We start from the raw sequence: 27,615 nt of genomic DNA on the forward strand, positions 1-27,615 counted from the left end.
GAGGGAGAGAGAGTAAGGAGCAAGCGAGGGGACTCAGAGATCCAAGCTGTTTTATTAATCTGCCAATTTTCTCAGATGACGCAAGGACTGGGATTTTGCCTATTCTTTCTCTCTCTATCGCTCCATCCTTTCCTCCCTTCATTGTGTCTCTCCCGATGCCTTGCTCTGGTTGGATGGGAGACGACACACAGCAGGTAGGACTGACTTTACCTCCCTTCTCTTCGTTCCTTCTATCCCTTCACCTATCCTCCCTCTGATCTTTCTCATCTTCTGAGTGATGTCTGGACATTTCTTTCATGTTCGTCTCAAATCCTCCCCCACCCATGTGCATAGGATTTACCAGAAATGTAGTTGTACTACCATTGTCAGTGCTATTTTTCATTCACTGAATTGCTATGAATTTGGAGTCCATGTGCTCATGTCACTTTCGCTCTGTTTCTCTCAGTCAGAATGTGCTGCACATTGACTGTCTTTATATCCTGGTACTGCTACCAGATTGTCTGTGGTGATGTGTGTATATAGGTGTAGGTGTGCGTATATAGGTGTAGGTGTGTGTGTATAGGTGTAGGTGTGTGTATATAGGTGTAGGTGTGTGTGTGTACATCGTTCATCTTCATTCGATTTTATGGAATGTTCTGTATCATCATTTTTCTTTCACTGGAGTGTAGTCAGTGGTAATGGATATTAACAGTGCTATGGAACCTCAGAATTAGCTGACTATATGACTATTTACATTCCAATGAAGTGCTTTCCCAGCTGTTGCGTTTCAAGTAGTTGTGTTTAGAGTCAGAGTGAGAAGAAGAGAGAACCAAGACAGAGTTTGCGTTTGGAGAAGAAAAAAAATAGAATATTCAAAGGATATTTTTGTCAAAAGGAGAGGATGGATATACTGTCCTGGAGGATTGGGAAGAATAAAACTAGCTTCTGCTGGAGGAATTGCATTCCAATGACAGATCGAAAGGAAAGAGGAAAGAGAGAGTATGAGGGAGGATTTATAAATAGCAGAGCTTTAGAAGGGTGAAGAGAGCAGATGTGATAGACAGTCTGTGCTTAAGGAGTTCAAACAACAGATTAATACACTCAGATTACAGTCCGAGAGAGAGGAATGGAGGGGCTGCCACACACACACACACGCACGCACGCACGCACGCACGCACACACACACACACACACAGAGAGAGATGCGCGCACACACAGACACACACACAGATGCACACACACTGATGAACAGTCAATGAAAAATACACAAGCTCCCTATTGTTTCTCTCTGTCATGGTCTATTGATTCCAGAGTTTGTCACTGAGGTTAAAGTGGAGTTTTTCTACTGATCGACAACCAAATCTGACTAACGTTGAGCCTGAGACAGAGGGTTAATACACTACATACAAACCCACTACATCCATTTTCTCTATATGGTCTGAATATGCCCTTAGCACGTGTGTGTGGGTGTAAGTGCATATGCTGTATGAGTAAACTCCTTGAACCTAGAATTAACATTTCTGAGGTGAGATTATGTGTGATGCCTGCCTGCATGCCTGTGTGCGCATGTTGGTGTGCTGCACACACTATTCAGTGTATGTGTGTATTTTTTATTGCTTGGTATTACTGCACTGTAGAGCTAGAAACACAAGCAAACTTTATTTGTCACATGCGCCGAATACAACAAGTGTAGACCTTACTGTGAAATGCTTACTTACAAGCCCTTAACCAACAGTGCAGTTCAAGAGGAGTTAAGAAAATATTTCCCAAATAAACTAAAGTTAAAAATAATAAAAAGTAACACAATAACATAACAATAACGAGGCTATATACAGGGGGTACTGGTACCGAGTCAGTTTGCGGGGGTACAGGTTAGTCGAGGTAATTTGTACATGTAGGTAGGGTTAGAAGGGGGGTAGAAGCTGTTAAGGAGCCTTTTGGTTCTAGACTTGGAGCTCCAGTACCGCTTGCCGTGAGGGAGTAGAGAAAACAGTCTATGACTAGGGTGACTGGAGTCTCTGACAATTTTATGGTCTTTCCGGTGACTCCGGCAATTATATAGGTCCTAGATTGCAGGAAGCTTGGTCCCAGCGATGTACTGAGCCGTACGCACTACCCTCTGTAGCGCCTTACAATCAGATGCCGAGCAGTTGCCATACCAGGCGGTGATGCAACCAGTCAGGATGCTCTCGATGGTGCAGCTGTAGAACTTTCTGAGGATTTGGGGACCCATGCTAAATCTTTTCATTCTCCTTAGGGGGTTGCCAGATAATGTTTCTATGTTGGTATTGTTTGGGTTGATCTCTAATTGGAGGCAGCTGATCCTCGTTGCCTCTGATTAGAGATCATATTTAAGTAGGTGTCACGGTTGTCGTAGGGTAAAGACCACGACGCAGCGGGAAAATATATACTCATGTTCTTTTTATTTGGTGAAGAAGGGAAACACAATAAACGTATACAAAACACAAACGAACTGGACAGTCTTGTCAGGCACACAGCTAAACAAGCACAATCTCCCACAAACTAACAGGTGAAAACAGGCGACCTAAGTATGACTCTCAATCAGCAACAACGATGTACAGCTGTTCCTGATTGAGAGCCACACCAGGCCAACACAGAAATACAACACTAGACCAGCCCCCTAGAAATACAATACAAGAACATACCCAACAACCCGGAACACCTAAATCAAACACCCCATCTTACATAAATACATATCTAATAAACCCCGAACCACTTAAATCAAATACCCTTTCTACATAGATACACCACTAAACCCAGAAACATTCTACACAAAATAACCCTCTATATAAACACATAACCTACAACAAATACCCTCTGCCACGTCCTGACCAAACTACAATAACAAATAGGCCCTTTACTGGTCAGGACGTGACAGTAGGGGTTTTTCTCTTCTGGTTTTGTGGGTTATTATCTTTTGAGTAGTGTGTTTTCCTCTCTGCGTCACGGTTTGTTTTTTTGTGTATTCAAGTATTTTTCGTGTATTGCATTTAGTTTCACAATAAAGAAAGTATATGGAACTACGAACACGCTGCTTTTTGGTCCGATCCTTCAAACAGCCGTGACACACGTCTGGGTTTCCCTTTCTAGTTCGTAATAGTTTTCAAGCCCTGCCACATCCGACCAGCATCAGAGCCAGTGTAGTAGGATTCAATCTTAATCCTGTATTGATCCTTGCGATAACATCTGCAAATCTGTGTACGCGACCAATAAACTTTGGTTTTATGTTTCTATATGTACTTGTTAACCTATACATGTCAGTGCAGTGTTGTAGTAGTGTCCAGTCGAAAGTTTCATGACCCCCTCCCTTGTTCTCTCTGGAAGAAGGGACGGGGATATGGGATTATATCTCTTTCCCTGCAAAGATCACACCAAACAGTCAACAAATGGAAATAATCCCCCCCACACACACACACCACACACACACAACATGCTCACGTGATAAAGACAAATGGATACACAATCTCATACACAGAGCTCAATGTAAATGCATATAAACTCCCATGTCCTGTTAGTTAATAGGGCTGTAGACACGGGGTGGGGCTATAGCAGTGGGCTAGCCATCGCACAGCTGTTTAGTCTCTTAAACCCACATCACTGATTGGTCAGGGGCAGGGAGGGTCACTGATTGGATGAGAGCATGCATGGGTCTCTCCATGGTGGAGTTCAATTAATACCCCAGTCATTGGTTAATACTTTTGGGGCGGCAGGTGGCCTAGTGGTTTGAGCGTTGGGCCAGTAACCGAAAGGTTGCTGGATTGAATCCCTGAGCTAACAAGGTAAAAATCTGTCATTCTGCCCCTGAACAAGGCAGTTAACCCACTGTCCCCGGTAGGCTGTCATTGTAAATAAGAATTTCTTCTTAACTGACTTGCCAAGTTAAATAAAGTTTTTGAAAAAACTGTCATTAAAGACCATCATTCACCACTGACACAGTGCCTTTGGAAAGTATTCACACCCCTTGACTTTGTCCACGTTTTGTTGTGTTACAGACTTAATTTAAAATTGATTAAACTGAGATTTTGTGTCCCTGGCCTACACACAATGTCAAAGTAGAATTATGTTTTAATTATTATTTTTATTAAAAATGAAAAGCTGAAATGTCTTGAGTCAATAAGTATTCCACCCCTTTGTTATGGCAAGCCTAAATAAATTCAGCAGTACAAATTAGCTTAACCAGTAACATAATAATTTGCATGGATTCACTCTGTGTGCAATGATAGTGTTTAACATGATTTTGAATGACTACCTCATCTCTGTACCCCATACATACAATTATCTGTACAGTCCCTCAGTCAAGCAGTGAACTTCAAACTCAGATTCAACCACAAAGACCAGGGTTTTCCAATGCCTCGCAAAGAAGGGCACCTATTGGTAGATGGGTAAAAATAAAAAACAGACATTGAATATCCCTTTGAGCATGGTGAAGTCATTAATTAGTATCAATACACACAGTCACTACAAAGATACAGGTGTCCTTCCTAACTCAGCTGCTAGAGAGGAAGGAAACCGCTCAGGGATTTCACTTTGAGGCCAATAATGACTTTAAAACAATTACAGATATTTGGAAACTGCATCATGTTATGGGTATACTTGTGATCGACAAGGACTAGGGAGTTTTGTATGATAAGGCAAAATCCTACAGGAAAACCTGGTTCAGTCTGCTTTCCTTCAGACACTGGGAGATGAATTCACCTTTCAGCAGGACAATGATCTAAAACACAAGGACATATCTACACTGGAGTTGCTTACCAAGAAGACAGTGAATGTTTCTGAGTGGCCGAGTTACAGTTTTGACTTAAATCTACTTGAAAATCTATGGCAAGACCTGAAAATGGTTGTCTAGCAATGATCAATAACCAATTTGACAGAGCTTAAAGAATTTTGAAATAATAATGGGCAAATGTGGCACAATCTAGAGACTTACCCAAAAAGACTCACAGCTTTAATTGCTGCCAAGGTTGCATCTAGAAAGTACTGACCCAGGTGTGTGAATACTTATGTAAATTCGATATTTCTGTATTTAATTTTCAATATTTTTGCTAAAATTTCCGAACATTGTTTCACTTTGTCACTATGGGGTATTGTGTGTAGATTTCTGAAGACACTGTAGATACTGATCGTCATAGTGACAGTGATAGATACTGATCGTCATAGTGACAGTGATAGATACTGATCGTCATAGTGACCGTGATAGTCATATTGATAGTGATGCTGATAGTGATACTGATAGTGATTCTGAGAGAGATCATAACATAGGTAGTTCGTTTTCAGATCCAATGTTAATATGTGCATTGATAGCTCAGCAATATTGGATTACATACTATGGTGATGTAAGTCCCTCCTCTTAATCAAAGAGAGAGAGATTAGCCCTCCTGATTTGACTGGCATGGCCATTCAGGGGATGTGAGTATCTCTGGAATCTAGATGCATGGAACTAGTTTCACTCTGGTCTTCTTGCTGATCCAGGAGAGCTCAACATGGCACGACACGTAAAGAAAAACACCACTGCCAGTAACAGCCCTGCCAGTAAGGATTACAGCTTTCTCCTCCCGTTGAGACTTGCTGTCTTTGAAGTATCCTCCTTCATCCCTGGTGCTTTATGCTCATTTCTAACACATGTTTCTGTTCTGAGTGCTTCCCTAAAGCCTTTTCCTGAGGAATACTGTAGCTTTCTTCTCAGAGAGATCATGGCCTTTGAACCTACCTGCCAAGGTTGTAATATTTCTGTCATGTTTGACCAAATCCTGGATTTACCGTAAGGGCTCTGACTTAACAGTGTAAACCCATTGACTGTCTGCTTTATAGTATCTTGTAAAAGACTGACAATCATATAGCTAGCAAGCCTGCATTCAATATACTGTTCTGGGTGCTGAGATTATGATGAACATTACATTATTAAGCACATTACTCATCTGTGATATGATGTGATATGATGTAACAAAAACGAATATGACAAGTCCCTATGGCTAGCTCTGGTCCAGGGCTACATGTGGACTATCTTCTCTGTCAGTCTGTTGGAGACTAGCTCTGGTCCAGGGCTACATGTGGACTATCTTCTCTGTCGGTCTATTGGAGGCTAGCTCTGGTCCAGGGTTACATGTGGACTATCTTCCGTGTCGGTATGTTGGAGACTAGCTCTGGTCCAGGGCTACATGTGGACTGTCTTCCCTGTTGTTCTATTGGAACCAGAGTTACATGTGGACTATCTTCTGTGTTGGTCTGTTGGAGCCTTGGAGGCTAGCTCCCAATCCCACTGTTAGGCCATTCCTACATTTCCTAGAGACGGAAAATAATCCCTTAGTCTAGGGAAGAAAATGGATTTGCAACACGGCTACAGCAGGCTACAGTTCGTTGAGCATGTCACTGCAATTTATGTACTGTTCAATCTTCAGGATATATCCTCATTACATGATGCAGGATGCATCCTGACGTTTGGTAGGACAGTGGGTCGGGCATAGAGATCTTATTAAAATCCTACTGTATATGTCATTCTATGAGGTCGGGTCCTCTGTCTGACCTCCTCCAAGGTCTTAATACCCATCCTAAGAGCTGTAGACCTGGGCTGTCTTTGGCACTGCCATCCTACTGAACAAATTATTGGCAATGAGATCTGTGTCCCAAATAGCACCCTTTCCCTTTATAGTGCACTACTTTTAGCCAGAGCCCTATGGGCGTGGGTCAATTGTACACAATATAGAGAAAAGATTGCTATTTGGGATGCCCATAAACACTCTGTGTGTTCATTGGTCTACTCTGTGTTTTCTGATAGTACAGTGATTCTACAGTTCATCAGATCATGGTGGGGTTTCTGACTCACACTCCAACAATAGGACTGCTGGGTAATTGGAGTACAGTACATTGTCTCCTGGATGTTTGTAAACATTGTTCTTAATGTTAAGAATGAAATTAATTTTGCAAAGAGGATTGGTACAGAAACAGGGAGCCCCCTTCGCCCCTCCCCTTCCCCCCACCGCACAGTTCAAAAGGGATTATATCGGTCTGCTATCGAAACTTGGCAAGAGATTCCCCTCCCCCCAATTTTTTGTTGTTGCATTTGCTGGCAATCCCTCTTTATGCACGGACAGCAACTGTTGTTGGACTTTAAACGACAGATGAAGACAAGCTGATGAACAGAGCAGGGAAAGAGAGCACGATGGAGAGAAGCGAGGTCAAAGGGTGAGGTCCATAGAGAGTGGAGGAGGTAAAGGAAGGAGAGAGGGAATAGAAGGAGGTTAGACTAGACTGGTCTACGTGCATTTTGGTGAGTGTTTTCTCTATTCTTCCTTATGTAGAAATGTCATCTGCATGGCTGATGAATTATAATCATGTGCGATTGTCCAGCGGCGGCGGTCTGTTTGTAAATGTGCCACTCAGGTTCCTGACGCTGACTTCACACACCGCCATGTTGCTCTCCAGATGTGTTTATCTCTGGTGGGAGGGGGATTCATCATCCCTCTCTACACTCTGTTGGAGCTGGTGCTGCTGGTCACTGCATTGGAATACTGGAACAGACAGACTAGGCAGACTGAGTAGTTATTAGTTGAATATTATTATAATGTATCAAACCTGATCAGATTTACATTGCTTACATAATATTGGTGTTTTTATGTAAAGGTCTTGTTTGGATTGCACGTCCACCTATTGTTTTGACTATGTTTGAACCTGTCTAGTCTGATATCTGATGTTAGGCTGGATGTTCCTTCTCTGGCAGAAGTGGGGGGTTTGGTTTAGGTTGTGATGTGGGGGTGACTACAGTGATTCTCTGGTTGACTTGAATAGAATTGTGCTCCATCACTCACATTGTCAGATTATTGTTGATCATTCCCATGACATGACTCTCAGATGATTGTCAGAGTGCTTTGTTACTCCGCCTCTCTCCGTCTCTCTCCCAATTGTTTTCCATCCATCTTTCTCCACCACCATATCCTGTATTATTCAGGTTGTGGGTACATTCCTTCTCAATGTAATGACATTTATCAGACCTTAACCTGACTGATCTGTCAGATCTACGTTACTCATCTTAGTCAACAGCACCCAACGGTTTCGGTCTTTCCTTGGTATGGTGATGGTGTTAAACTGGTCTGAAAACAACTCCTCGCCTCTTCCCCCACTGTCTTTGCAGATCTCAAGGAACCAGGTGTAAAACAACAATATGGTGTACGTTTCCCCAAGCCAATAGAAAGGCTAAGGGGAGGCACTGTAATGCTTACACCAGAGGGAGAGGCATGGGGCTGTTTTCTGACCAGGCAGATGTGTGCTCTCACAGTACACCTCTCTCTCTCACTGTCTCCCTCTCTACCACAGACAGGATGACGAATCAGCAGCCAGTCCACCAGTCTAACAAGGCCCATTATGATGAGGCACTGCCACCCATTGTTGGCACTGGAGTGTTGGACTTGTTGGAACCCAAACTTCCCAATAGTTTCTTGGGAACCTACTGTGGCTTCCTCATCCGAAACTCACTGCTTGTCCTCACTATACTGGGTAGGTGCCTACCTCGCTTCATGGTGGTCAACTGTCAGGAAATCAATAATTTAATTGCCTTCAGTGGTTATAAAGTGTTACGCTGCATTTCAGCTCTCTGTATTCCCTGCGCTAGTGCACTATTTTTTATAAATAAACATTTTATTACATTTTACACACATGGCACTTCTCTCTAAGTTTTCTTCACCGTAGTTACATATCAAGAATATAGTTAGTACATACAGTGTGTAGCGGGGTTCCTTATGCACCACAGGAGAACCAAGAAATGAAGAGCGACACCACGGCTGTCTTTTAGGCTTTTATGTTGATCTGCAATAGTATTATGAAAAGACAGGACAGGGACACATCAGTCTCCAATGCACCACCTGACAAGTTGTTCTTTCTCTCTCAGTGTTTTCTCAGACTCTCACAATCACACATACATAAAGCCATAATGTATAGTATAAAATAATAACCAGTCCTTAATACAAAGAATGTATAATCTTAATTCTTAGACAATAGAACCATACCTGCAATAGTATTGTGAAAAGACAGGACAGGAACACATCAGTCTCCAATGCACCACCTGACAAGTTGTTCTACACAGGAGCATGAAGAAAGGTAAAACACATATCCTGTCTCACATCCCCAATACATTGCTAGCTGCTTTCAGTGTTGATAGTAGCAAAATATAACAACTCATGTACAAAACCACTGCAACACAAACAAGTTACAACGTAAAATCGTCTTAGAGGGCAAAAACTACATCCCCCATAATGCAACACCAGCACTAGTTGGCAGCTCAGCTAGCCGTCTGCATCACAGAAAGGCATGCTAGCTAGCAACACTTTTAGCACTCTGTAACTATATTAATAAAAACAATAAAACTCTGAAAGTTACGTGTTTCGATAGTCTCACATCCCCTTATAACAATATCTACAGCAGTAACCTTGGGACGTTTTATTTATTTCACGTTACGGACTTCTACAAAGGAGTAATCTGCAACCCTTACCTTTCTCTCTCAGTGTTTTCTCAGACTGAGGAGAGCGGGAGCTATGGGTAGTACCAGGGTGTTAGTAGGTGACGTAAGCACCCAGATAAAATAAAATAAATTTAATGAAACAAAACCTGAAGATGTTAACATCATTCAGCTACTGTAGCTGCCTACCTAACATCAACAGGCATCAACAGTAGCGCAACAATTAAAATTAGAAACCAAAAGTAAAGTTCCTGGCGATCATAGCGATCTGACTCCCCCCTTCTGTCTGAACTTGGAATATTCCTGTTCGCGGGCTTTGGCCACTGACCCTCAACCTGATTGTTCTGTTCTGCGTTGTGTACTATTCTAATAATTTGAAATTTGCTGGAATAACCATTTTAACTCTACTACAAGTGCATTCGGAAAGTATTAAGACCCCTTACATTTTTCCACATTTTGTTAAGTTAGAGCCTTATTCTAAAATGTATTACATTTTTTTCTCATCAATCTACACATAAAACCCCATAATGACAAAGCAAAAACACGTTTTTAGACATTTTTGCAAATGTATAAAAACAAAAAAAATAGAAATATCACATTTACATAAGTATTCAGATACTTTACTCGGTACTTTGTTGAAGCACCTTTGGCAGCGATTACAGCCTTGAGTCTTCTTGGGTATGACGCTAAGCTTTGCACACCTGTATTTGGGGAGTTTCTCCCATTCTTTTCTGCAGATCCTCTCAAGTCCTGTCAGGTTGGATGGTAGCGTCGCTGCACAGCTATTTTCAGGTCTCCCCAGAGATGTTCAGTCGGGTTCGAGTCCGGGCTCTGGCTGGGCCACTCATGGACATTCAGAAACGTGTCCCAAAACCTCTAGTGTGTTGTCTTGGCTGTGTGCTTAGGGTTGTTGTCCTGTTGGAAGGTGAACCTTCGCCCCAGTCTGAGGTCCTGAGCACTCTGGAACAGGTTTTCATGAAGGATCTTTCTGTACTTTGCTCCGTTCATCTTTCCCTCATTCCTGACTAGTCTCCCAGTCCCTGCTGCTGAAAAACATCCCCACAGCATTATGCTGCCACCACCTTGCTTCACTGTAGGGATGGTGCCTGGTTTCCTCCAGACGCGGCATTCAGGCCAAAGGGTTCAATCTTGGTTTAATCAGACCAGAGAATCTTGTTTCTTATGGTCTGAGAGTCCTTTAGGTGCCTTTTGGCAAACTCCAAGCAGTCTGTCATGTGCCTTTTACTGAGGAGTGGCTTCCGTCTGGCCACTCTACCATAAAGGCCTGATTGATGGAGTGCTGCAGAGATGGTTGTCCTTCTGGAAGGTTCTCCCATCTCCACTGAGGAACTCTGGAGCTCTGTCAGAGTGACCATCGGGTTCTTGGTCACCTCCCTGACCAAGGCCCTTCTTCCCTGATTGCTCAGTTTGGCCAGACGGACAGCTCTAGGAAGAGTCTTAGTGGTTCCAAACTTCTTCTATTTAAGAATGATGGAAGCCACTGTGGTCCTGGGGACATTCAATGCTGCAAAACATTTTTTGGAGGATTGTGCCTCGACACAATCCTGTCTCGGAGCTCTACGGAAAATTCCTTCAACCTCATGGCTTGGTTTTTGCTCTGACATGCACTGTCAACTGTGGGACCTTATATAGACAGGTGTGTGCCTTTCCAAATCATGTCCAATCAATTGAATTTACCACAGCTGAACTCCAATCTAGTTGTAGAAACATCTCAAGGATGATCAATGGAAACAGGATGGACCTGAGCCCAATTTCGAGTTTCATAGCAAAGGGTCTGAATACTTGTAGTTACATTTTCACTTTGTCATTATGGGGTATTGTGTGTAGATTAATGAGGATTTTTATTTCTAATCCATTTTAGAAAAAGGCTGTAACACAAGAAAGTGTGGAAAAGGTAAAGGGGTCTGAATACTTTCCGAATGCACTGTACACATCACTTCTTGTTGGCGCTAGTGCACTTACTGTAAATCCCCCTGGAATGGAAATGAAATCCAATGAGTCAGACGCTGTGATTATAAACCCTCTCGAAGTGCTCTTCTGAAGCGTTTCACTGGAATCTCTTCTCTCTGTGCTCTCACGGAAGCTGTAAGGGTGACAGAGGCAACCATTGTGTGGCTGTTGTGCTTACTCCTCTCCTCTGTGAACTGTAACAGGTGTAATAGCGGGGTCGCTGTTTGGGATGCTGCTGCGGTATTTTTCTATTACAGACCCCAACACCCTGATGCTGGTGTCCTTTCCTGGAGACATCCTCATGAGGATGCTGAAGATGCTCATCTTGCCCCTCATCATCTCCAGCCTCATCACAGGTACACAGCTGTAACACACACACACACACACACACACACTTATACAGCTAACCTTGTGGGGACACACAATTCCATCCCATTGAAAATCCTATTTTCCATAACCCTAACCCTAACCCATACTCTTACCCTTACCCTAACCATAACCCTAACCTTAACCATAACCCTAACCTTAACCCTAACCCAAAAACCTTAACCTTACCCTAACTCCTAATTCTAACTCTAAAACTAACCCTAGCCGCAAACCCTTAAAGTAATTCTAATCGTAGCACTAATTCTAACCTTAACCCTAAACCCCCTAGAAATAGCATTTGACCTCGTGCGGACTAACAGAATGTCCCCAGGTGGTCAACTTTGTGTTTGTTTACTATTCCTGTTGGGACTTCTGGTTCCCACAAGAATAGTTAAACATGTCCACACACACACACACACACACACACGCACACACACGCACACACACGCACACACACACACATGCTGGTGGAATGTGCCCTGCTCATCAGCCTGTCTCTCTCCCTCCCAGGTCTGGCTGGTTTGGATGCTCGTTCCAGTGGGAGGATGGGGTCCAGGGCCATGGTCTACTACATGTCCACTACGGTCATAGCTGCCGTCCTGGGGGTCATCCTGGTCCTGGGGATCCACCCGGGAAACCCCAAACTCAGGAGCAGTCAGGAGCAGGACACGGCCCCCAAGAACCAGGAGGTCAGCAGTCTGGACGCCTTCCTGGACCTCATCAGGAACCTGTTCCCTGAAAACCTGGTGCAGGCCTGCTTCCAACAGGTAGGACCCAGACCCAGAACTAGAACTGGACCCAGACGCAGAACTAAACCCTGACCCCATCAAACAATGGATGTTCAGTTGTTATTGTGAGATTTGGACTTTAATGACCAGCATTGGGAATGCGTGGCTTATGGGGCAATTGTGTCCAATTCGCAATTGATTGTTACAGTACCTTCAGAAAGTATTACACCCCTTTTTTTTCCCACATTTTGTTGTGTTAAAAAGTGGGATTAAAATTAATTTAATTGTCTTTTTTTGTCAACGATCTACACTAAATACTCTGTAATTGTAACGGCTGTCTACGGAAGAAGTGGACCAAAATGCGGCGGAGTTAGGGTTCGTCATTTTTAATGTTACGAACACTATGCAATTAACAAAACAACAAAACTGACAGCCAACACAGTCCTGTCAGGTGCAACAACAGTGACAAGCACAATTACCCACACCACACAACGGAAACGTAGGCAACTTATGTGTGACTCCCAATCAACCACAACCCTCTACAGCTGTGCTTGATTGGAAGTCACACGGCCAAATTAAATGAAACAATAAAACACTCACTCCCTTCTGCCACGTCCTGACCCAACTACACCCTCTACTGGTCAGGACGTGACAGTACCCCCCCCTCAAGGTGCAGACCCCGGGATGCACCTAAAAAAAGGAAAACACAAAAAAAATCCCCAACAAAAAGGAACACCTAAACAATAAGGGAGGGAAGGGAGGGTGGCTGCTGTCACCGACGGCACTGTGCTACACCCTCCCTCCCCAACCCACCTATCCTGGAGGTGGCTCAGGTGCAGGACGTGGACCTCGCTCCACCTTCGTCGTCGCCCACTCTGTTGGCGCCGATCGCTGCGCCGGGCAGACGGGCCACTCGGGCTGACCCTGGCAGACGGACCACTCTGGCTGGGTCGGAAGACACGCGGGCCACTCTGGCTGGGTCGGAAGACACGCGGGCCACTCTGGCTGGGTCGGAAGACACGCGGGCCACTCGGGCTGGGTCGGAAGACACGCGGGCCACTCGGGCTGGGTCGGAAGACACGCGGGCCACTCGGGCTGGGTCGGAAGACACGCGGGCCACTCGGGCTGGGCCGGAAGACACGCGGGCCACTCGGGCTGGGCCGGAAGACACGCGGGCCACTCGGGCTGGGCCGGAAGACACGCGGGCCACTCGGGCTGGGCCGGAAGGCACGCGGGCCACTCGGGCTGGGCCGGAAGGCACGCGGGCCACTCGGGCTGGGCCGGAAGGCACGCGGGCCACTCGGGCTGGGCCGGATGGCACGCGGGCCACTCGGGCTGGGCCGGATGGCACGCGGGCCACTCGGGCTGGGCCGGATGGCACGCGGGCCACTCGGGCTGGACCGGAGGGCAGGAGGACCACTCGGGCTGGACCGGAGGGCAGGAGGACCACTCGGGCTGATCCTGACAGGCCGGGCACCTCTGGCAGAACGGGGCAGTCCGGCCACTCTGGCAGAACGGGGCAGTCCGGCCACTCTGGCAGAACGGGGCAGTCCGGCCACTCTGGCAGAACGGGGCAGTCCGGCCACTCTGGCAGAACGGGGCAGTCCGGCCACTCTGGCAGAACGGGGCAGTCCGGCCACTCTGGCAGAACGGGGCAGTCCGGCCACTCTGGCAGAACGGGGCAGTCCGGCCACTCTGGCAGAACGGGGCAGTCCGGCCACTCTGGCAGAACGGGGCAGTCCGGCCACTCTGGCAGAACGGGGCAGTCCGGCCACTCTGGCAGAACGGGGCAGTCCGGCCACTCTGGCAGAACGGGGCAGTCCGGCCACTCTGGCAGAACGGGGCAGTCCGGCCACTCTGGCAGAACGGGGCAGTCCGGCCACTCTGGCAGAACGGGGCAGTCCGGCCACTCTGGCAGAACGGGGCAGTCCGGCCACTCTGGCAGAACGGGGCAGTCCGGCCACTCTGGCAGTTCAGGGCAGTCCGGCCACTCTGGCAGTTCAGGGCAGTCCGGCCACTCTGGCAGTTCAGGGCAGTCCGGCCACTCTGGCAGTTCAGGGCAGTCCGGCCACTCTGGCAGTTCAGGGCAGTCCGGCCACTCTGGCAGTTCAGGGCAGTCCGGCCACTGTTGACTGGCGGGTAGCTCCGACTCAGGATTCACCAGGCTGGGGAGACATAACGGAGGCCTGGCTCTGGGCGCAGGCCCTGGACTCACCAGTCTGGGAAGGCCCGCTGGAGGCCTGGTTTGAGGAGGTGGCACAGGAGAGACCAGGGTGGAAAGACCCACTGGAGGACCGGTCCGTGGAGGAGACACGGGCTTGACCAGGATAGGGAGACCCACTGGAGGACTGGTCCGTGGAGGAGACACGGGCTTGACCAGGATAGGGAGACCCACTGGAGGACTGGTCCGTGGAGGAGGCACGGGCTTGACCAGGATGGGAAGACATGCAGGAGGCTTGGTTCTGGGCGTAGGTACAGGATGTGCAGGGCTGGGAAGACATGCAGGAGGCCTGTTTCTGGGCGCAGGCACAGTCTTTACCAGACAACCAGCACGCACCTCAGGACGAGTATGGAGAGCTGCCTCAGGTGACATCATACCCACGACACGCTCATTAGGGCGAATGCCGTACTTTATGCACCACACTAGCAGCTCTCTCATCTCTCTCTCTCCTAATTTTCCCATTAACCCCGTCACAGTCTCTGTCTCATAACCCTCGCTCACCTCCAATGTCATCCCGACTGGCTCTGGTTCCGACCTCAGCTCCACCGACTGTCCCGTGTGCCCCCAAAAAAAATCTTGGGGCTGCCTCTCGCGCTCGTTGCGCTCTCTCTCCTCGTAGTATCGCCTCTCCGCTCTCGCCGCTTCAATCTCCCACTGCGGGAGGCGATAATCCCCAGCCTGAGTCCATGGTCCCTCTCCGTCCAGGATCTGTTCCCACGTCCATTTGTCCATAACGCAGTAGTCCTGCTGCTCCTTCCTCTTCCGCCGCTTGGTCCTGGTTTGGTGGGTAATTCTGTAACGGCTGTCTACGGAAGAAGTGGACCAAAATGCGGCGGAGTTAGGGTTCGTCATTTTTAATGTTACGAACACTATGCAATTAACAAAACAACAAAACTGACAGCCAACACAGTCCTGTCAGGTGCAACAACAGTGACAAGCACAATTACCCACACCACACAACGGAAACGTAGGCAACTTATGTGTGACTCCCAATCAACCACAACCCTCTACAGCTGTGCTTGATTGGAAGTCACATGGCCAAATTAAATGAAACAATAAAACACTCACTCCCTTCTGCCACGTCCTGACCCAACTACACCCTCTACTGGTCAGGACGTGACAGTAATGTCAAATTGGAAGAAAAATTATAACATTTGTAAAATATTTGTGAAAAACAAAACAGTAATATATCTTCATTAGAAAAGTACTCAACCCGATTACATGTTAGTCACCTTTGGCAGCGATTACAGGTCTGAGTCTTTCTGGGTAAGTCTGTAAGAGCTTTGGATTGTACAATATTTGCACATTATTCTTTTAAAAATTCTTCAAGCTCTGTCAAAACTGTAACTAGGCCACTCAGGAACATTCAACGTCATCTTGGTAAGCAACTCCAGTGTTTATTTGGCCTTGTGTTTTAGGTTATTGTCCTGCTGAAATGTGAATTAATCTCCCAGTGTCTGTTGGAAGGCAGACGGAACCAGGTTTTCCTCTAGAATTTTGCCTGTGCTTAGCTCTATTCCGTTTCTTTTTATCCTAAAAAAAACTCCCTTAGTCATTGCCGATCACAAGCATGCCCATAACATGATGCAGCCACCGCCATGCTTGAAAATATGAAGAGTGATACTCAGTGACGTGTTCTGCTGGATTTGCCCCAAACATAAAACTTTGTATTCAGGACATAAAGGTAATTTCTTTGCCACATTTTTTTGGTAGTTTTACTTTAGTGCCTTACTGCAAACATGATGCATATTTTGGAATATTTGTATTCTGTCAAGCTTTCTTCTTTTCACTCTGTTGATTAGGTTAGTATTGTGGTGTAACTACAATGTTGTTGATCCATCCTCAGTTTTCTCCTATCACAGCTCATAAACTCTGTAACTGTTTTAAATAGGTGCCCCTCTTTGCGAGGCATTGGAAAACCTGATCTTTGTGGTTGACTTATTAAGCAAACTTTGACTTTTTAATTTATTTAGGCTTGCCATAACGAAGGGGTTGAATACTTATTGACTCAAAACATTTCAGCTTTTCATTTGTAATAATATGTAAAAATTCCTAAAACATAATTCCACTTTGACATTATGGGGTATTGTTTGTAGGCCAGTGACCAAAAATCTCTATTTAATAAATTTTAAGTTCAGGCTGTAACACAACAAAATGTGGAAGAAGTTAAGGGGAGCAAATACTTTGAAGGGACTGTATATGCACAAACTAGTTCATCAAAAGGAATGGCTTACGTTATTATGGAAGTAGAGTTTTGCTTTAGAGTAGAGAAGACATTAGTACTATATAGGTAGAGAACATTGAACAGAACGACATGAATTGGGGTATTTACAGTACTATATAGGTAGAGAACATTGAACAGAACGACATGAATTGGGGTATTTACAGTACTATATAGGTAGAGAACATTGAACAGAACGACATGAATTGGGGTATTTACAGTACTATATAGGTAGAGAACATTGAACAGAACAACATGAATTGGGGTATTTACAGTACTATATAGGTAGAGAACATTGAACAGAACGACATGAATTGGGGTATTTACAGTACTATATAGGTAGAGAACATTGAACAGAACGACATGAATTGGGGTATTTACAGTACTATATAGGTAGAGAACATTGAACAGAACGACATGAATTGGGGTATTTACAGTACTATATAGGTAGAGAACATTGAACAGAACGACATGAATTGGGGTATTTACAGTACTATATAGGTAGAGAACATTGAACAGAACGAAATGAATTGGGGTATTTACAGTACTATATAGGTAGAGAACATTGAACAGAACGACATGAATTGGGGTATTTACAGTACTATATAGGTAGAGAACATTGAACAGAACGACATGAATTGGGGTATTTACAGTACTATATAGGTAGAGAACATTGAACAGAACGACATGAATTGGGGTATTTACAGTACTATATAGGTAGAGAACATTGAACAGAACGACATGAATTGGGGTATTTACAGTACTATATAGGTAGAGAACATTGAACAGAACGACATGAATTGGGGTATTTACAGTACTATATAGGTAGAGAACATTGAACAGAACGACATGAATTGGGGTATTTACAGTACTATATAGGTAGAGAACATTGAACAGAACGACATGAATTGGGGTATTTACAGTACTATATAGGTAGAGAACATTGAACAGAACGACATGAATTGGGGTATTTACAGTACTATATAGGTAGAGAACATTGAACAGAAATGCAGCTAGAACCTTAAAGTCCCAGGCGCTCCATATTATGATCCTTCCATTTCCCAGAAAAGGATGACTTTGCAGACCAACACGTGTGTGGTGTTAGCTGTGCAGATCCTAATCCCCTCTCTTTATTCCAAGCTTTTGTTGTTGCATTGGACATTTGATGTCTCCCTCTGAACATAGTTTCCCATTGTATTGACCAATAGCTGTTCTCGTGTTAACATTTTCACATGACATTTTAGGAATTTATCAGAGGCTGTTATCCAGCGCGACTTACAGTTAATGTATTTATCTTAAGATAGCTAGGTGAGACAACCACACATCGTAGTCGTAGTGAGAACAGTTGTCCTCTGGAGAAGTTATCAGCAAAGTCAGTGCTAGTAGGAAAAGACAAGAGCAGGTTTGAATTTTTTATTTTTAGGGGCGAGGAGGTGAGGGAATGCGACGGAGATGTCTTATTTAAGATACTCTTTGAAGAGGTAGGGTTTCAGACGTTTTTGGAAGATGAGCAGGGACTCTGCTGTCCTAGCATCAAGGGGACATGATCCTGTACCTAGGTGGCTGACCACAGGACAGAACAGGAGAGGACAGGAGAGAACAGGAGAGGACAGGAGACTACAGGACAGGACAAGGCAGGACAAGACTGTGATTTATAAAGCAACACTGCCTGGCAGATATGATTGCTGTTAATCCAAGCAGTCGGATCATTTTTAAGCGATAATCCAGACCTCAATCATGTCGCAGCAGTCGCCTTCTTTTGTCCAAATCCTGTGTTTTTTCTCTCTCTCTCCTTATCGCTCTCGTTCTCTCTCTCTTTCATGCGCGTGTGTCTGAATGATTAGAAATACTCTGTGTTAGACTGGGTGAGGGTCAGACCTTCTGTTGGTGCTAATCTCTTTACAGCTCCGTTGGGTTGTCTTCATTTACTACAGTAAGGCATCTGCCTAGTGTGACTGTGTGTGTGTGTGTGTGTGTGTGTGTGTGTGTGTGTGTGTGTGTGTGTGTGTGTGTGTGTGTGTGTGTGTGTGTGTGTGTGTGTGTGTGTGTGTGTGTGTATGCGTATGTGGATGTGTGTGTGCTTGTGTGCTTGTGTGCTGTTCAGCCCTGGGCTTATAAGGATCCTTTCTCTCGTTGTGTGCTGTCACTGCGTTTGCTTCGTCAAAGATTAATTGATATTGTAATTGCTTTTGCAGATCAGCCAAGAAATTGCAATCCCCAGCCCCCTTTTCCATATTTCCTCTTCTCTCTCCCTCTCTCTCTCTCTCTCTCTCTCCCTCCCCCTCTCTTTTTCTCTGTCTGCATAAACATCTCTCTCATCTTTCTGGTGGTTGCTCTCTCTCTCTCTCTCTATTCCCCACCCCCCTCTCCACCGCACCTCTCTCTCTCTCTATTCTCCACCCCCCTCTCCATCCCACCTCTCTCTCTCTCTCTCTCTCTATTCTCCACCCCCTCTCCACCCCACCTCCCTCTCTCTCTCTCTCTCTCTCTCTCTCTCTCTCTCTCTCTCTCTCTCTCTCACTCTCTCTCTCTCTCTCTCTCTCTCTCTCTATTCTCCACCCCCCTCTCCACCCCACCTCTCTCTCTCTCTCTCTCTCTCTCACTCTCTCTCTCTCTCTCTCGCTCTCTCTCTATTCTCCACCCCCCTCTCCACCCCACCTCTCTCTCTTTCTCTCTATTCTCCACCCCTCCCCACCCCACCTCTCTCTCTCTCTCTCTCTATTCTCCACCCCCTCTCCACCCCACCTCTCTGTCTCTCTCTCTATTCTCCACCCCCCTCTCCACCCCACCTCTCACTCTCTCGCTATTCTCCACCCCCCTCTCCACCCCACCTCTCTCTCTCTCTCTCTCTCTATTCTCCACCCCCCTCTCCACCTCACCTCTCTGTCTCTCTCTCTATTCTCCACCCCCCTCTCCACCCCACCTCTCACTCTCTCGCTATTCTCCACCCCCCTCTCCACCCCACCTCTCTCTCTCTCTCTCTCTCTATTCTCCACCCCCCTCTCCACCTCACCTCTCTGTCTCTCTCTCTATTCTCCACCCCCCTCTCCACCCCACCTCTCACTCTCTCGCTATTCTCCACCCCCCTCTCCACCCCACCTCTCACTCTCTCGCTATTCTCCACCCCCCTCTCCACCCCACCTCTCTCTCTCTCTCTCTCGCTATTCTCCACCCCCCTCTCCACCCCACCTCTCTCTCTCACTCTCTCTCTATTCTCCACCCCCCTCTCCACCCCACCTCTCACTCTCTCTCTCTTCAGGTTCAAACAGTAGCAAAGAAAGTGTCAGTGATGCCCCCGAACCAGACAGAACCTGTCATAGTCAGCAAGAAGAAACTGGAGTTCAAATGGGGCATGAATGTTCTGGGTGAGAGAATGCTATGGTTCTTTCCTCTCTATTCACTGAGCGGGCAACAATATCCTGTTCGGTTCAACTCTCTTTCTGTTGATTGGACGGAATACTATTATGTCTATTTCCTTTTGTTTCATTGGTTTAGTTATATTCATCATATATTCATCATTCATGTTGAGAGAGCACATTGGTTCTTTATGAACAGATGATTTAATGTTGTAATGATGTTTTCTGAAGGTTTAATTGGGTTCTTCATCACATTTGGAATGTGCATGGGGAAGATGGGAGAGAAGGGGAAGCTTATGTCAGAGTTCTTCAACATCCTCAACGAGATCATCATGAAGATGGTGGGCATGATCATGTGGTACGTGTCTCTCTGTGTCTTCCTGTCTGTGTCTTCCTGTCTGTGTCTTCCTGTCTGTGTCCCTGTCTGTGTCCCTATCTGTGTTCCTGTCTGTGTCTCCCTGTCTGTTTCTTCCTGTCTGTGTCCCTGTTTGTGTCCCTGTCTGTGTTTTCCTGTCTGTGTCTTCCTGTCTGTGTCCCATTCTGTGTCCCTGTCTGTGTCTTCCTGTCTGTGTCCCTGTCTGTGTCCTTGTCTGTGTTTCTCTCTGTGTCCCTGTCTGTGTCTTCCTCCCTGTGTCACTGTATGTGTCTTCCTGTCTGTGTCCCTGTCTGTGTCCCTATCTGTGTTCCTGTCTGTGTCCTCCTGTCTGTGTCCTCCTGTCTGTGTTTTCCTGTCTGTGTCACTGTCTGTGTCTTTCTGTCTGTGTCCCTGTCTGTCTCCCTGTCTGTTTCTTCCTGTCTGTGTCCCTGTCTGTGTCTACCTGTCTGTGTCCCTGTCTTTGTCCCTGTCTGTGTCTTCCTGTCTGTGTCCCTGTCTGTGTCCCTCTCTGTGTCCCTGTCTGTGTCCCTGTCTGTGTCTTCCTGTCTGTGTCTTCCTGTCTGTGTCTTAATATCTGTGTCGCCCTGTCTGTGTCCCTGTCTGTGTCTTCCTGTCTGTGTCCCAGGCTATGTCCTCTTGTCTGTGTCCCTGTCTGTGTCCCTGTCTGTTTCTCTGTATGGGTCTGTTTTCCTCCAGTGGAACAATGGCTGCAGTGCTGAAAAACATTCTAAAGACAGTGATGAATAAGGGGAGGACTTTGTACATGACAAAAATGGTGGGAACTGGGACCAGGGGCAGAGAGAGGATTGGAAAAGGGAGAAATATAGGGAGAAGAATTCCCTAAGACATGACAGTGTGTGGAATGCTGAGGACTAGCAGGAGTGGGAGCAGAGCAGAAGCCTTTCTGGTTCCCAGGGGGGAGAGGGTGAAACAGGTCCAGAACGTAATGAATCCACAGACAGGAAAGGAGCCACTAGCTGCTCAGCAGGCCAGCACAAATCAGAGCGCAGACAGACTGATGCAGGGCGGGACAGAGGGACGTGGTGAGATCCATGTCCTTGGAGAGCGATGAAAGCCTTGATGCTTTGCAGGACAGTAGCAGACAGTCCAGTAGCACTGAAAGAGTGAGGGAAAAGAGAGAGAAAGGGGGAGAGACAGAGAGACTTCACACGACACTGGCCAATACCACTGACAGAGAGAAAAACACACATCCTCTCTCTCTCTCTCTCTCTCTCTCTCTCTCTCTCTCTCTCTTTCTCCCTCTCTTTCTTTCTTTCTCTTTCTCTCTCTCTCTCTCTCTCCACCAAAAAGAAGCACATACTCAGGGGACATCTTGATGTGCAGCACATTTTCCAAGGGAACTGTGTTCTCCATACCACAAACCCAACGTAAATCACCCATTTTACACACTAAACACATGACTCACTACTAGGCCTACAGAGCTGGCCAAACAAACCGGCATGTATATACAAATAACATGTCATACACCGTACACTAAACACACCGGTAATACACAGTATACTAACTACTCTACCAAACAATTCTGGCTAAATGACATCTTCCTCACAGATCAACACACAGTACATCCCTTACACCTCAGATGCTAAGCTTGTGTTGCTATGACCTATGACCTATGACCTATGACCTGCCCAGCGGTGGTTCCTTATCACCTAGTCCCACTGCCTCTCAATAGTCTAAAGTGGCTTCCTCTCCCCATATATTTTCCTGCACCTGGAAAATTCTGGAAGAAGCCTCCTCATTAGCAATGTTGTGTCTCCAGGTACTCTCCAGTTGGTATCGCCTCTCTGATCTCAGGGAAGATAGCAGCCATCGGGGACCTGGAGGTGGTGGCTAGACAGCTGGGCATGTACATGGTGACAGTCATAGTGGGCCTAATGATCCACGGGGGCATTATCCTGCCACTCATCTTCTTCTCCATCACAAGGAAGAGCCCCTTCACCTTCTACTCCGGGATCTTCCAGGCCTGGATCACTGCCCTGGGCACCGCCAGCAGGTAGGGGAGGAACACTCTAGGGGGGATTGGGTGTGTGTGGAGGGGGGTGTGTATATACTATGTTTAGATCATTTGCGCTGGCGTGTATTTTCCTTAATAGCACTGCATGGTACTGTATAGCATCAGGTACTGTAGTAAATGTGATGGAGGGGTGTTATGTCACTGTGTATTGGTTGCTGGGCTATTTAGGTTAACCCAGAATAAGAGGGCTGACAAACCAGAGCTGCAGAGCCAACTGTGCATGAATCTGGGTGATCACAGACAGACAGACAGACAGACAGACAGACAGACAGACAGACAGACAGACAGACAGACAGACAGACAGACAGACAGACAGACAGACAGACAGACAGACAGACAGACAGACAGACAGACAGACAGACAGACAGACAGACAGACAGACAGACAGACAGACAGACAGACAGACAGACAGACAGACCCTGGGTTGTAAATGTCTGGGGCTCTGGATAAGGTTGTATGGGCCAAACTGGCCATGTTTCTGCTGCTTCTGAATCTGTCGTGCTGCTCAAACCAACTGTCATTTTGACGCATTAGGGAGGCTTTACAGAATAAGAGTAATCCTATCAACTTTATCTAATTATATTATGACCTGGGCTTAGCTTAGGCTCAATTCCTGCAATTCACATGTTGGATTGTAAAATACACTTGCTGTTATGATAATGCTGTTAGATTTCACCCCTTCTCTCCCCCTCTCTGTCCCCCTCCCCTCTTTTTTAACTCTCACTTTGTACTCTCACCCTCCCTCACGCTCCCTCACAATTTCTGTCATTATTTTCTTTCTCAATACTTCTCTCTCTCTATAACATCTTTATACCCTCTCTCCCCATTTTTATTTTCTTCCCTTTATCTCTCTCTACCGGTCTATATCCCTTTCATACCCACTCTCTCCTTCTCTCAGTGCGGGAACGTTACCAGTCACATTTCGCTGTCTGGAGGAGAATCTGAAGATCGATAAGCGCGTGACGCGTTTCGTGCTGCCCATCGGAGCCACCATCAACATGGACGGGACAGCCCTGTACGAGGCGGTGGCAGCCATCTTCATCGCTCAGATGAATGACATCAACCTGGATGCAGGACAGATCGTTACCGTCAGGTAGGCCTCTTCTTCACCACTAACAACCCTGGCTCAGGGGGTTTCTCAGGATACTTTTGTGTTGAGGTGTGTTACCTGGGTGTAATATATTATGCTTTTAGGTATAGTACTAAAGTCTAGTGATGGTTTTAAGGTTGTCATGCTCTGTATGTATGTAAGAGAAAGCTGTGTCACTTCCTCCATGGGTTTTTGTACCTTGTAATAGTCATCTACCTGTAGGTTTACTGTATGTACCAGTTATGGTTGCTGATGACACATGCTAATGCATTCTGTGGTGACAATGTCTTGGAATGAGAAACGTGTGTGTAACGTCAATTCCCTCTTCTCCTTCCTCTCCCTCACTCCTTCCCCTCCTCTCCTCTCAGTATGACAGCCACCCTGGCCAGCGTGGGAGCGGCCAGTATTCCCAGCGCAGGCCTGGTGACCATGCTGTTGATCCTTACAGCTGTGGGCCTGCCCACCCAGGACATCAGCCTGCTCATCGCTGTCGACTGGCTGCTGTGAGTCACATACACACAATCACTGTGATGTTACACTTCAGATACTCTGGTCTTTGTTTTCAACAACATGATGACGTTAGACTACAATGATTCAATGTTGCTGATTATCTCTCTGAATGAAAAGTAGGGTACGTCAAGCTCTGTCAAAATGCAACGCATATTGTCAACTGTAAAGGGTAGAGTGGTACTTAGCTGTAGATGGCATTGCTATTGTTGGCATCTACTCGTTCATGAGAGCTCATCCATGAGAGCTTGTAGTGTACCTGTAACACAGTGATCAGTCATGGCTGACTCCAGCATTGTCTGTCTGTTGGGTCAGTGACAGAATGCGTACCTCAATCAACGTGGTGGGCGACTCGTTTGGTGCTGGGATTGTGGACCACCTGTCCAGGGCAGAGCTAGCTGAGATTGACGCGGAGCTCCTCTCCCCTGAGGATGAGGAGTTCATCCCCCCGGCCCCTGTCCTCACCGAGATAGACCTGGTGGACCCCAAGAGACCCCCCGAGTTACCCCCACGCTCCCCCCGCCCGCCCAAACTCAACCACCATGGCCACTCCAACCTGTCACAGATCTACTCCATCACCAACTCTCCCCGCTCCGTCCGCTCTCCGTCCCCCCGTTCTGTCCGCTCTCCCTCCCCGCACTCCAACTGTTCCCACTCCCACTCCCCACGGCCCTCTGCCTTCCGTACCCACTCCCCACGCATCCTCCGCAGAACAGAGCCTGGCTACTGCGCCCTGCCAAGCCACGACAACCAGGTAGGCTGGCTTCCCATTGACTTACTGCAGGGTTACAGATACCACTAGTCCTAGGGCTCAATCCTAACTTCTTGTTAATCATGTATTGATATCAATGGAATATTTGTGTGAACGTTTGAGTTGGATGATCCTTTGATGGCCTGTCTCTGACTCTATTTCTCTTTGTCTTCCCAGATCCCCACACTCCCTCGCTCCCACAGAGAGAGAGACAGAGGGGATAGAGACAGAAGGGAAAGAGACAGGGAAAGAGACAGGGAAAGAGACAGGGAAAGAGACAGAGAGAGAGATAAAGGAAGAGAGAGGGAGAGACTGCGGGGGCGAGACAGCGACCGATATCAGAGCGAGACAGAGGAAGAGGAGGAGAGGGATAGGGTGCTGGATGAGGGGAGTGAAGGAGAAGAGAGTGACGACACTGCTTACGACCGCAGGAACACCATCCTGCCCTGCGACCTGCCCTGATTGGGACGCCTCTATGAAAACACTTCTGTTTTACCACAGTTTTACTACACTTCCCCCAATTTACTGCACGCTACCACCTAGTACCACTGTGGTGTTTTAGATAGAGGTCTGGGTTGGTGGATGCAGTGCTCTACAAATGGTTACTATTTAGCAGTTGTCTGATTTGAGTGTTCTTGTGTGATTTGAGTCCTGTTTGACATGATCAGGGATCAATAAGCTTGCTTTGAGCGATGACGATATGTATGTTGCTATGGCAACACCCTTTAATAATCTTTTAAAGTATGCCCTAACTTTTGCGCTCCAGTGTGCTGCAGAATGGAGCTTTAACTTAGTGTTGTGTCCTCTGTCAACCCAGCTCTATTCTCTGATAATCACTGTCTTGTTCTAATCATTTCAGCTAGCCAGTTCCTCAACCTTATCCTCTACCCTCTAGCGTGGCTGAGAGAGATGCTGTACTGAGATCTTGGTGTTCAGTGTCAGTTAACGCACAATCAGAAATGTTCTCTTCTCAACTTCCAAAAGGTCATGTGTAGAACGTCATCCATCTCCAGCTGTACTGTATAGAACGATTCAACAAATAAATACTAATTCTACTTATGTGTAAGTTAAAATGTGAGATAAACTTGCGTGTAGCAACTATATGTAATTAAAGGTAACAAACACACTGTAGTCAAACTATTTTTATACTATTCTACCTCCTCTCTCCCTCTTCTCTTCCTCTCCTTGTCCTCTACAAACTCAACACTTCACTTGACTTTACCTCAACTTGTACCTCAACTTGTCCTGAAATGACAATCATAATACGGTTATTGTTGTTAATATTGTTATTTCTCAGTATTAATGTACTGTTAGTCATTTTTTGTCATTGTCTGGTGTCTGAAATGATGGTTGTTAGTATTTTTATAAAACATTTCCAGCACAACAGTCTTCAGTCTGTGTTGCACAGCAGTCTGTTTTCATTTTGGTTAATGTATTAATTTACTTGTTGTTCCATTACTCTTGTACTTTAATTATTTATTGGTTAATTAAGAGATATTCTCATTGGTTCTGTCATGTTGATTTGTTTTCCTCTGTCCCTCTGAAATGCCTTTTGTTGAAGGTCATTACTGCCTACCCAAATCCTTCAGTCTTAAGGCAGGTTTGCAGATCCAGGTTGTGTGTATATTGTATGTAATAAAATCTTAGAGATTTATTTAAATTACAATGACAAAGATTTGGTTATTTCTGTACCTTGTGTAAAAACTGTGTACAGATTAGTACTACAAAAAGGGGACACACGTCAACATTTTGTGACTAAAGGCAGTGATGAAATCCAGTGGACAAGGATATTACTGGACTTTCAAGTTGCAACTGACACACCAAACCTCGAACACTCTCTCACACACACACACACACACGCACGCACGCACGCACGCACGCGCGCACACGCACACACACACACACACACACACACACACACACACACACACACACACACACACACACACACACACACACACACACACACACACACACACACACACACACACACACACACACAGCATCACATTTACACATTGATGAGACAAAGACACACAGAGATATCAACACACTTAATCCTCTCAAAGAAGAGTTGGGGAGGGAGGGAGGGAAGGAAGGAAGGAGAGAGCGAGGGATGGGAGAGGACAGGAATAGAAGAACGGCAGATGGCCAGAAAGACGTCAATCCAACTCATTCTTCCAGACAGCATAGGGCACTGTGGGTAATTGCAAACAGAACTGACGTTAGTGTTGGGACCCTGCATGTCACGGAGAGAGGAGGAGAGGATGAGAGAAACAGGTAGATAATAAGGGAAAGCTTCAGGCCACAACAGGCCACCACCACCTAGTGAACCCAGTGAACAGGGACAGACATGCCTCGACTCTCTGGGTGAAGGTATTCAACAAAACAGACAGACTGTGATTAATTTCTCTATTTCTATGTAGTGAACTGAGTCTTTTCGGCTCACATACAGCAATTCCTTACACAACAAGATTGCCACTTGTATTTTTTGTCAATTCAATGAATAGCAACCAAAAACAAGCATAAATCACTCAAAACCACAAAA

General features: G+C 46.1%; 1 protein-coding gene across 5 annotated transcripts; it reads left to right on the plus strand.

Moving 5' to 3' along the window:
• Positions 1 to 26,727, plus strand: LOC106593559 (excitatory amino acid transporter 2). 5 transcript variants are annotated; one of them, XM_045720226.1, is made up of 11 exons: positions 1 to 194; positions 8,308 to 8,487; positions 11,620 to 11,772; positions 12,293 to 12,549; positions 20,212 to 20,317; positions 20,540 to 20,666; positions 22,465 to 22,698; positions 23,618 to 23,812; positions 24,178 to 24,312; positions 24,632 to 25,070; positions 25,245 to 26,727. In XM_045720226.1, exons 2-11 carry the CDS (start codon positions 8,313 to 8,315, stop codon positions 25,527 to 25,529), a joined length of 2,106 nt encoding a protein of 701 aa, XP_045576182.1. In that variant the 5' UTR covers positions 1 to 194; positions 8,308 to 8,312; the 3' UTR covers positions 25,530 to 26,727. The 5 variants fall into 5 exon arrangements, with proteins under 5 accessions (XP_045576182.1, XP_045576184.1, XP_045576183.1 ...); XM_045720228.1 differs by having other exon boundaries at positions 11,674 to 11,772; XM_045720227.1 differs by lacking the exon at positions 1 to 194 and adding an exon at positions 6,992 to 7,264.
• The last annotated feature ends 888 nt before the right edge of the window (positions 26,728 to 27,615 follow it).

Source organism: Salmo salar, chromosome ssa06, assembly GCF_905237065.1.
Source record: "Salmo salar chromosome ssa06, Ssal_v3.1, whole genome shotgun sequence".
Lineage (NCBI taxonomy): Eukaryota > Metazoa > Chordata > Actinopteri > Salmoniformes > Salmonidae > Salmo > Salmo salar.

Bases quoted from the DNA above. Each gene is read 5' to 3' on its own strand.
- LOC106593559 (XM_045720223.1), top strand. From the start codon at position 8,229: ATGGGGCTGTTTTCTGACCAGGCAGATGTGTGCTCTCACAGTACACCT. The intron at 8,488-11,619 runs GTAGGTGCCTAC...GAACTGTAACAG, and splicing joins GCTTGTCCTCACTATACTGG to GTGTAATAGCGGGGTCGCTG. The intron at 22,699-23,617 runs GTAGGGGAGGAA...TCCTTCTCTCAG, and splicing joins GCCCTGGGCACCGCCAGCAG to TGCGGGAACGTTACCAGTCA.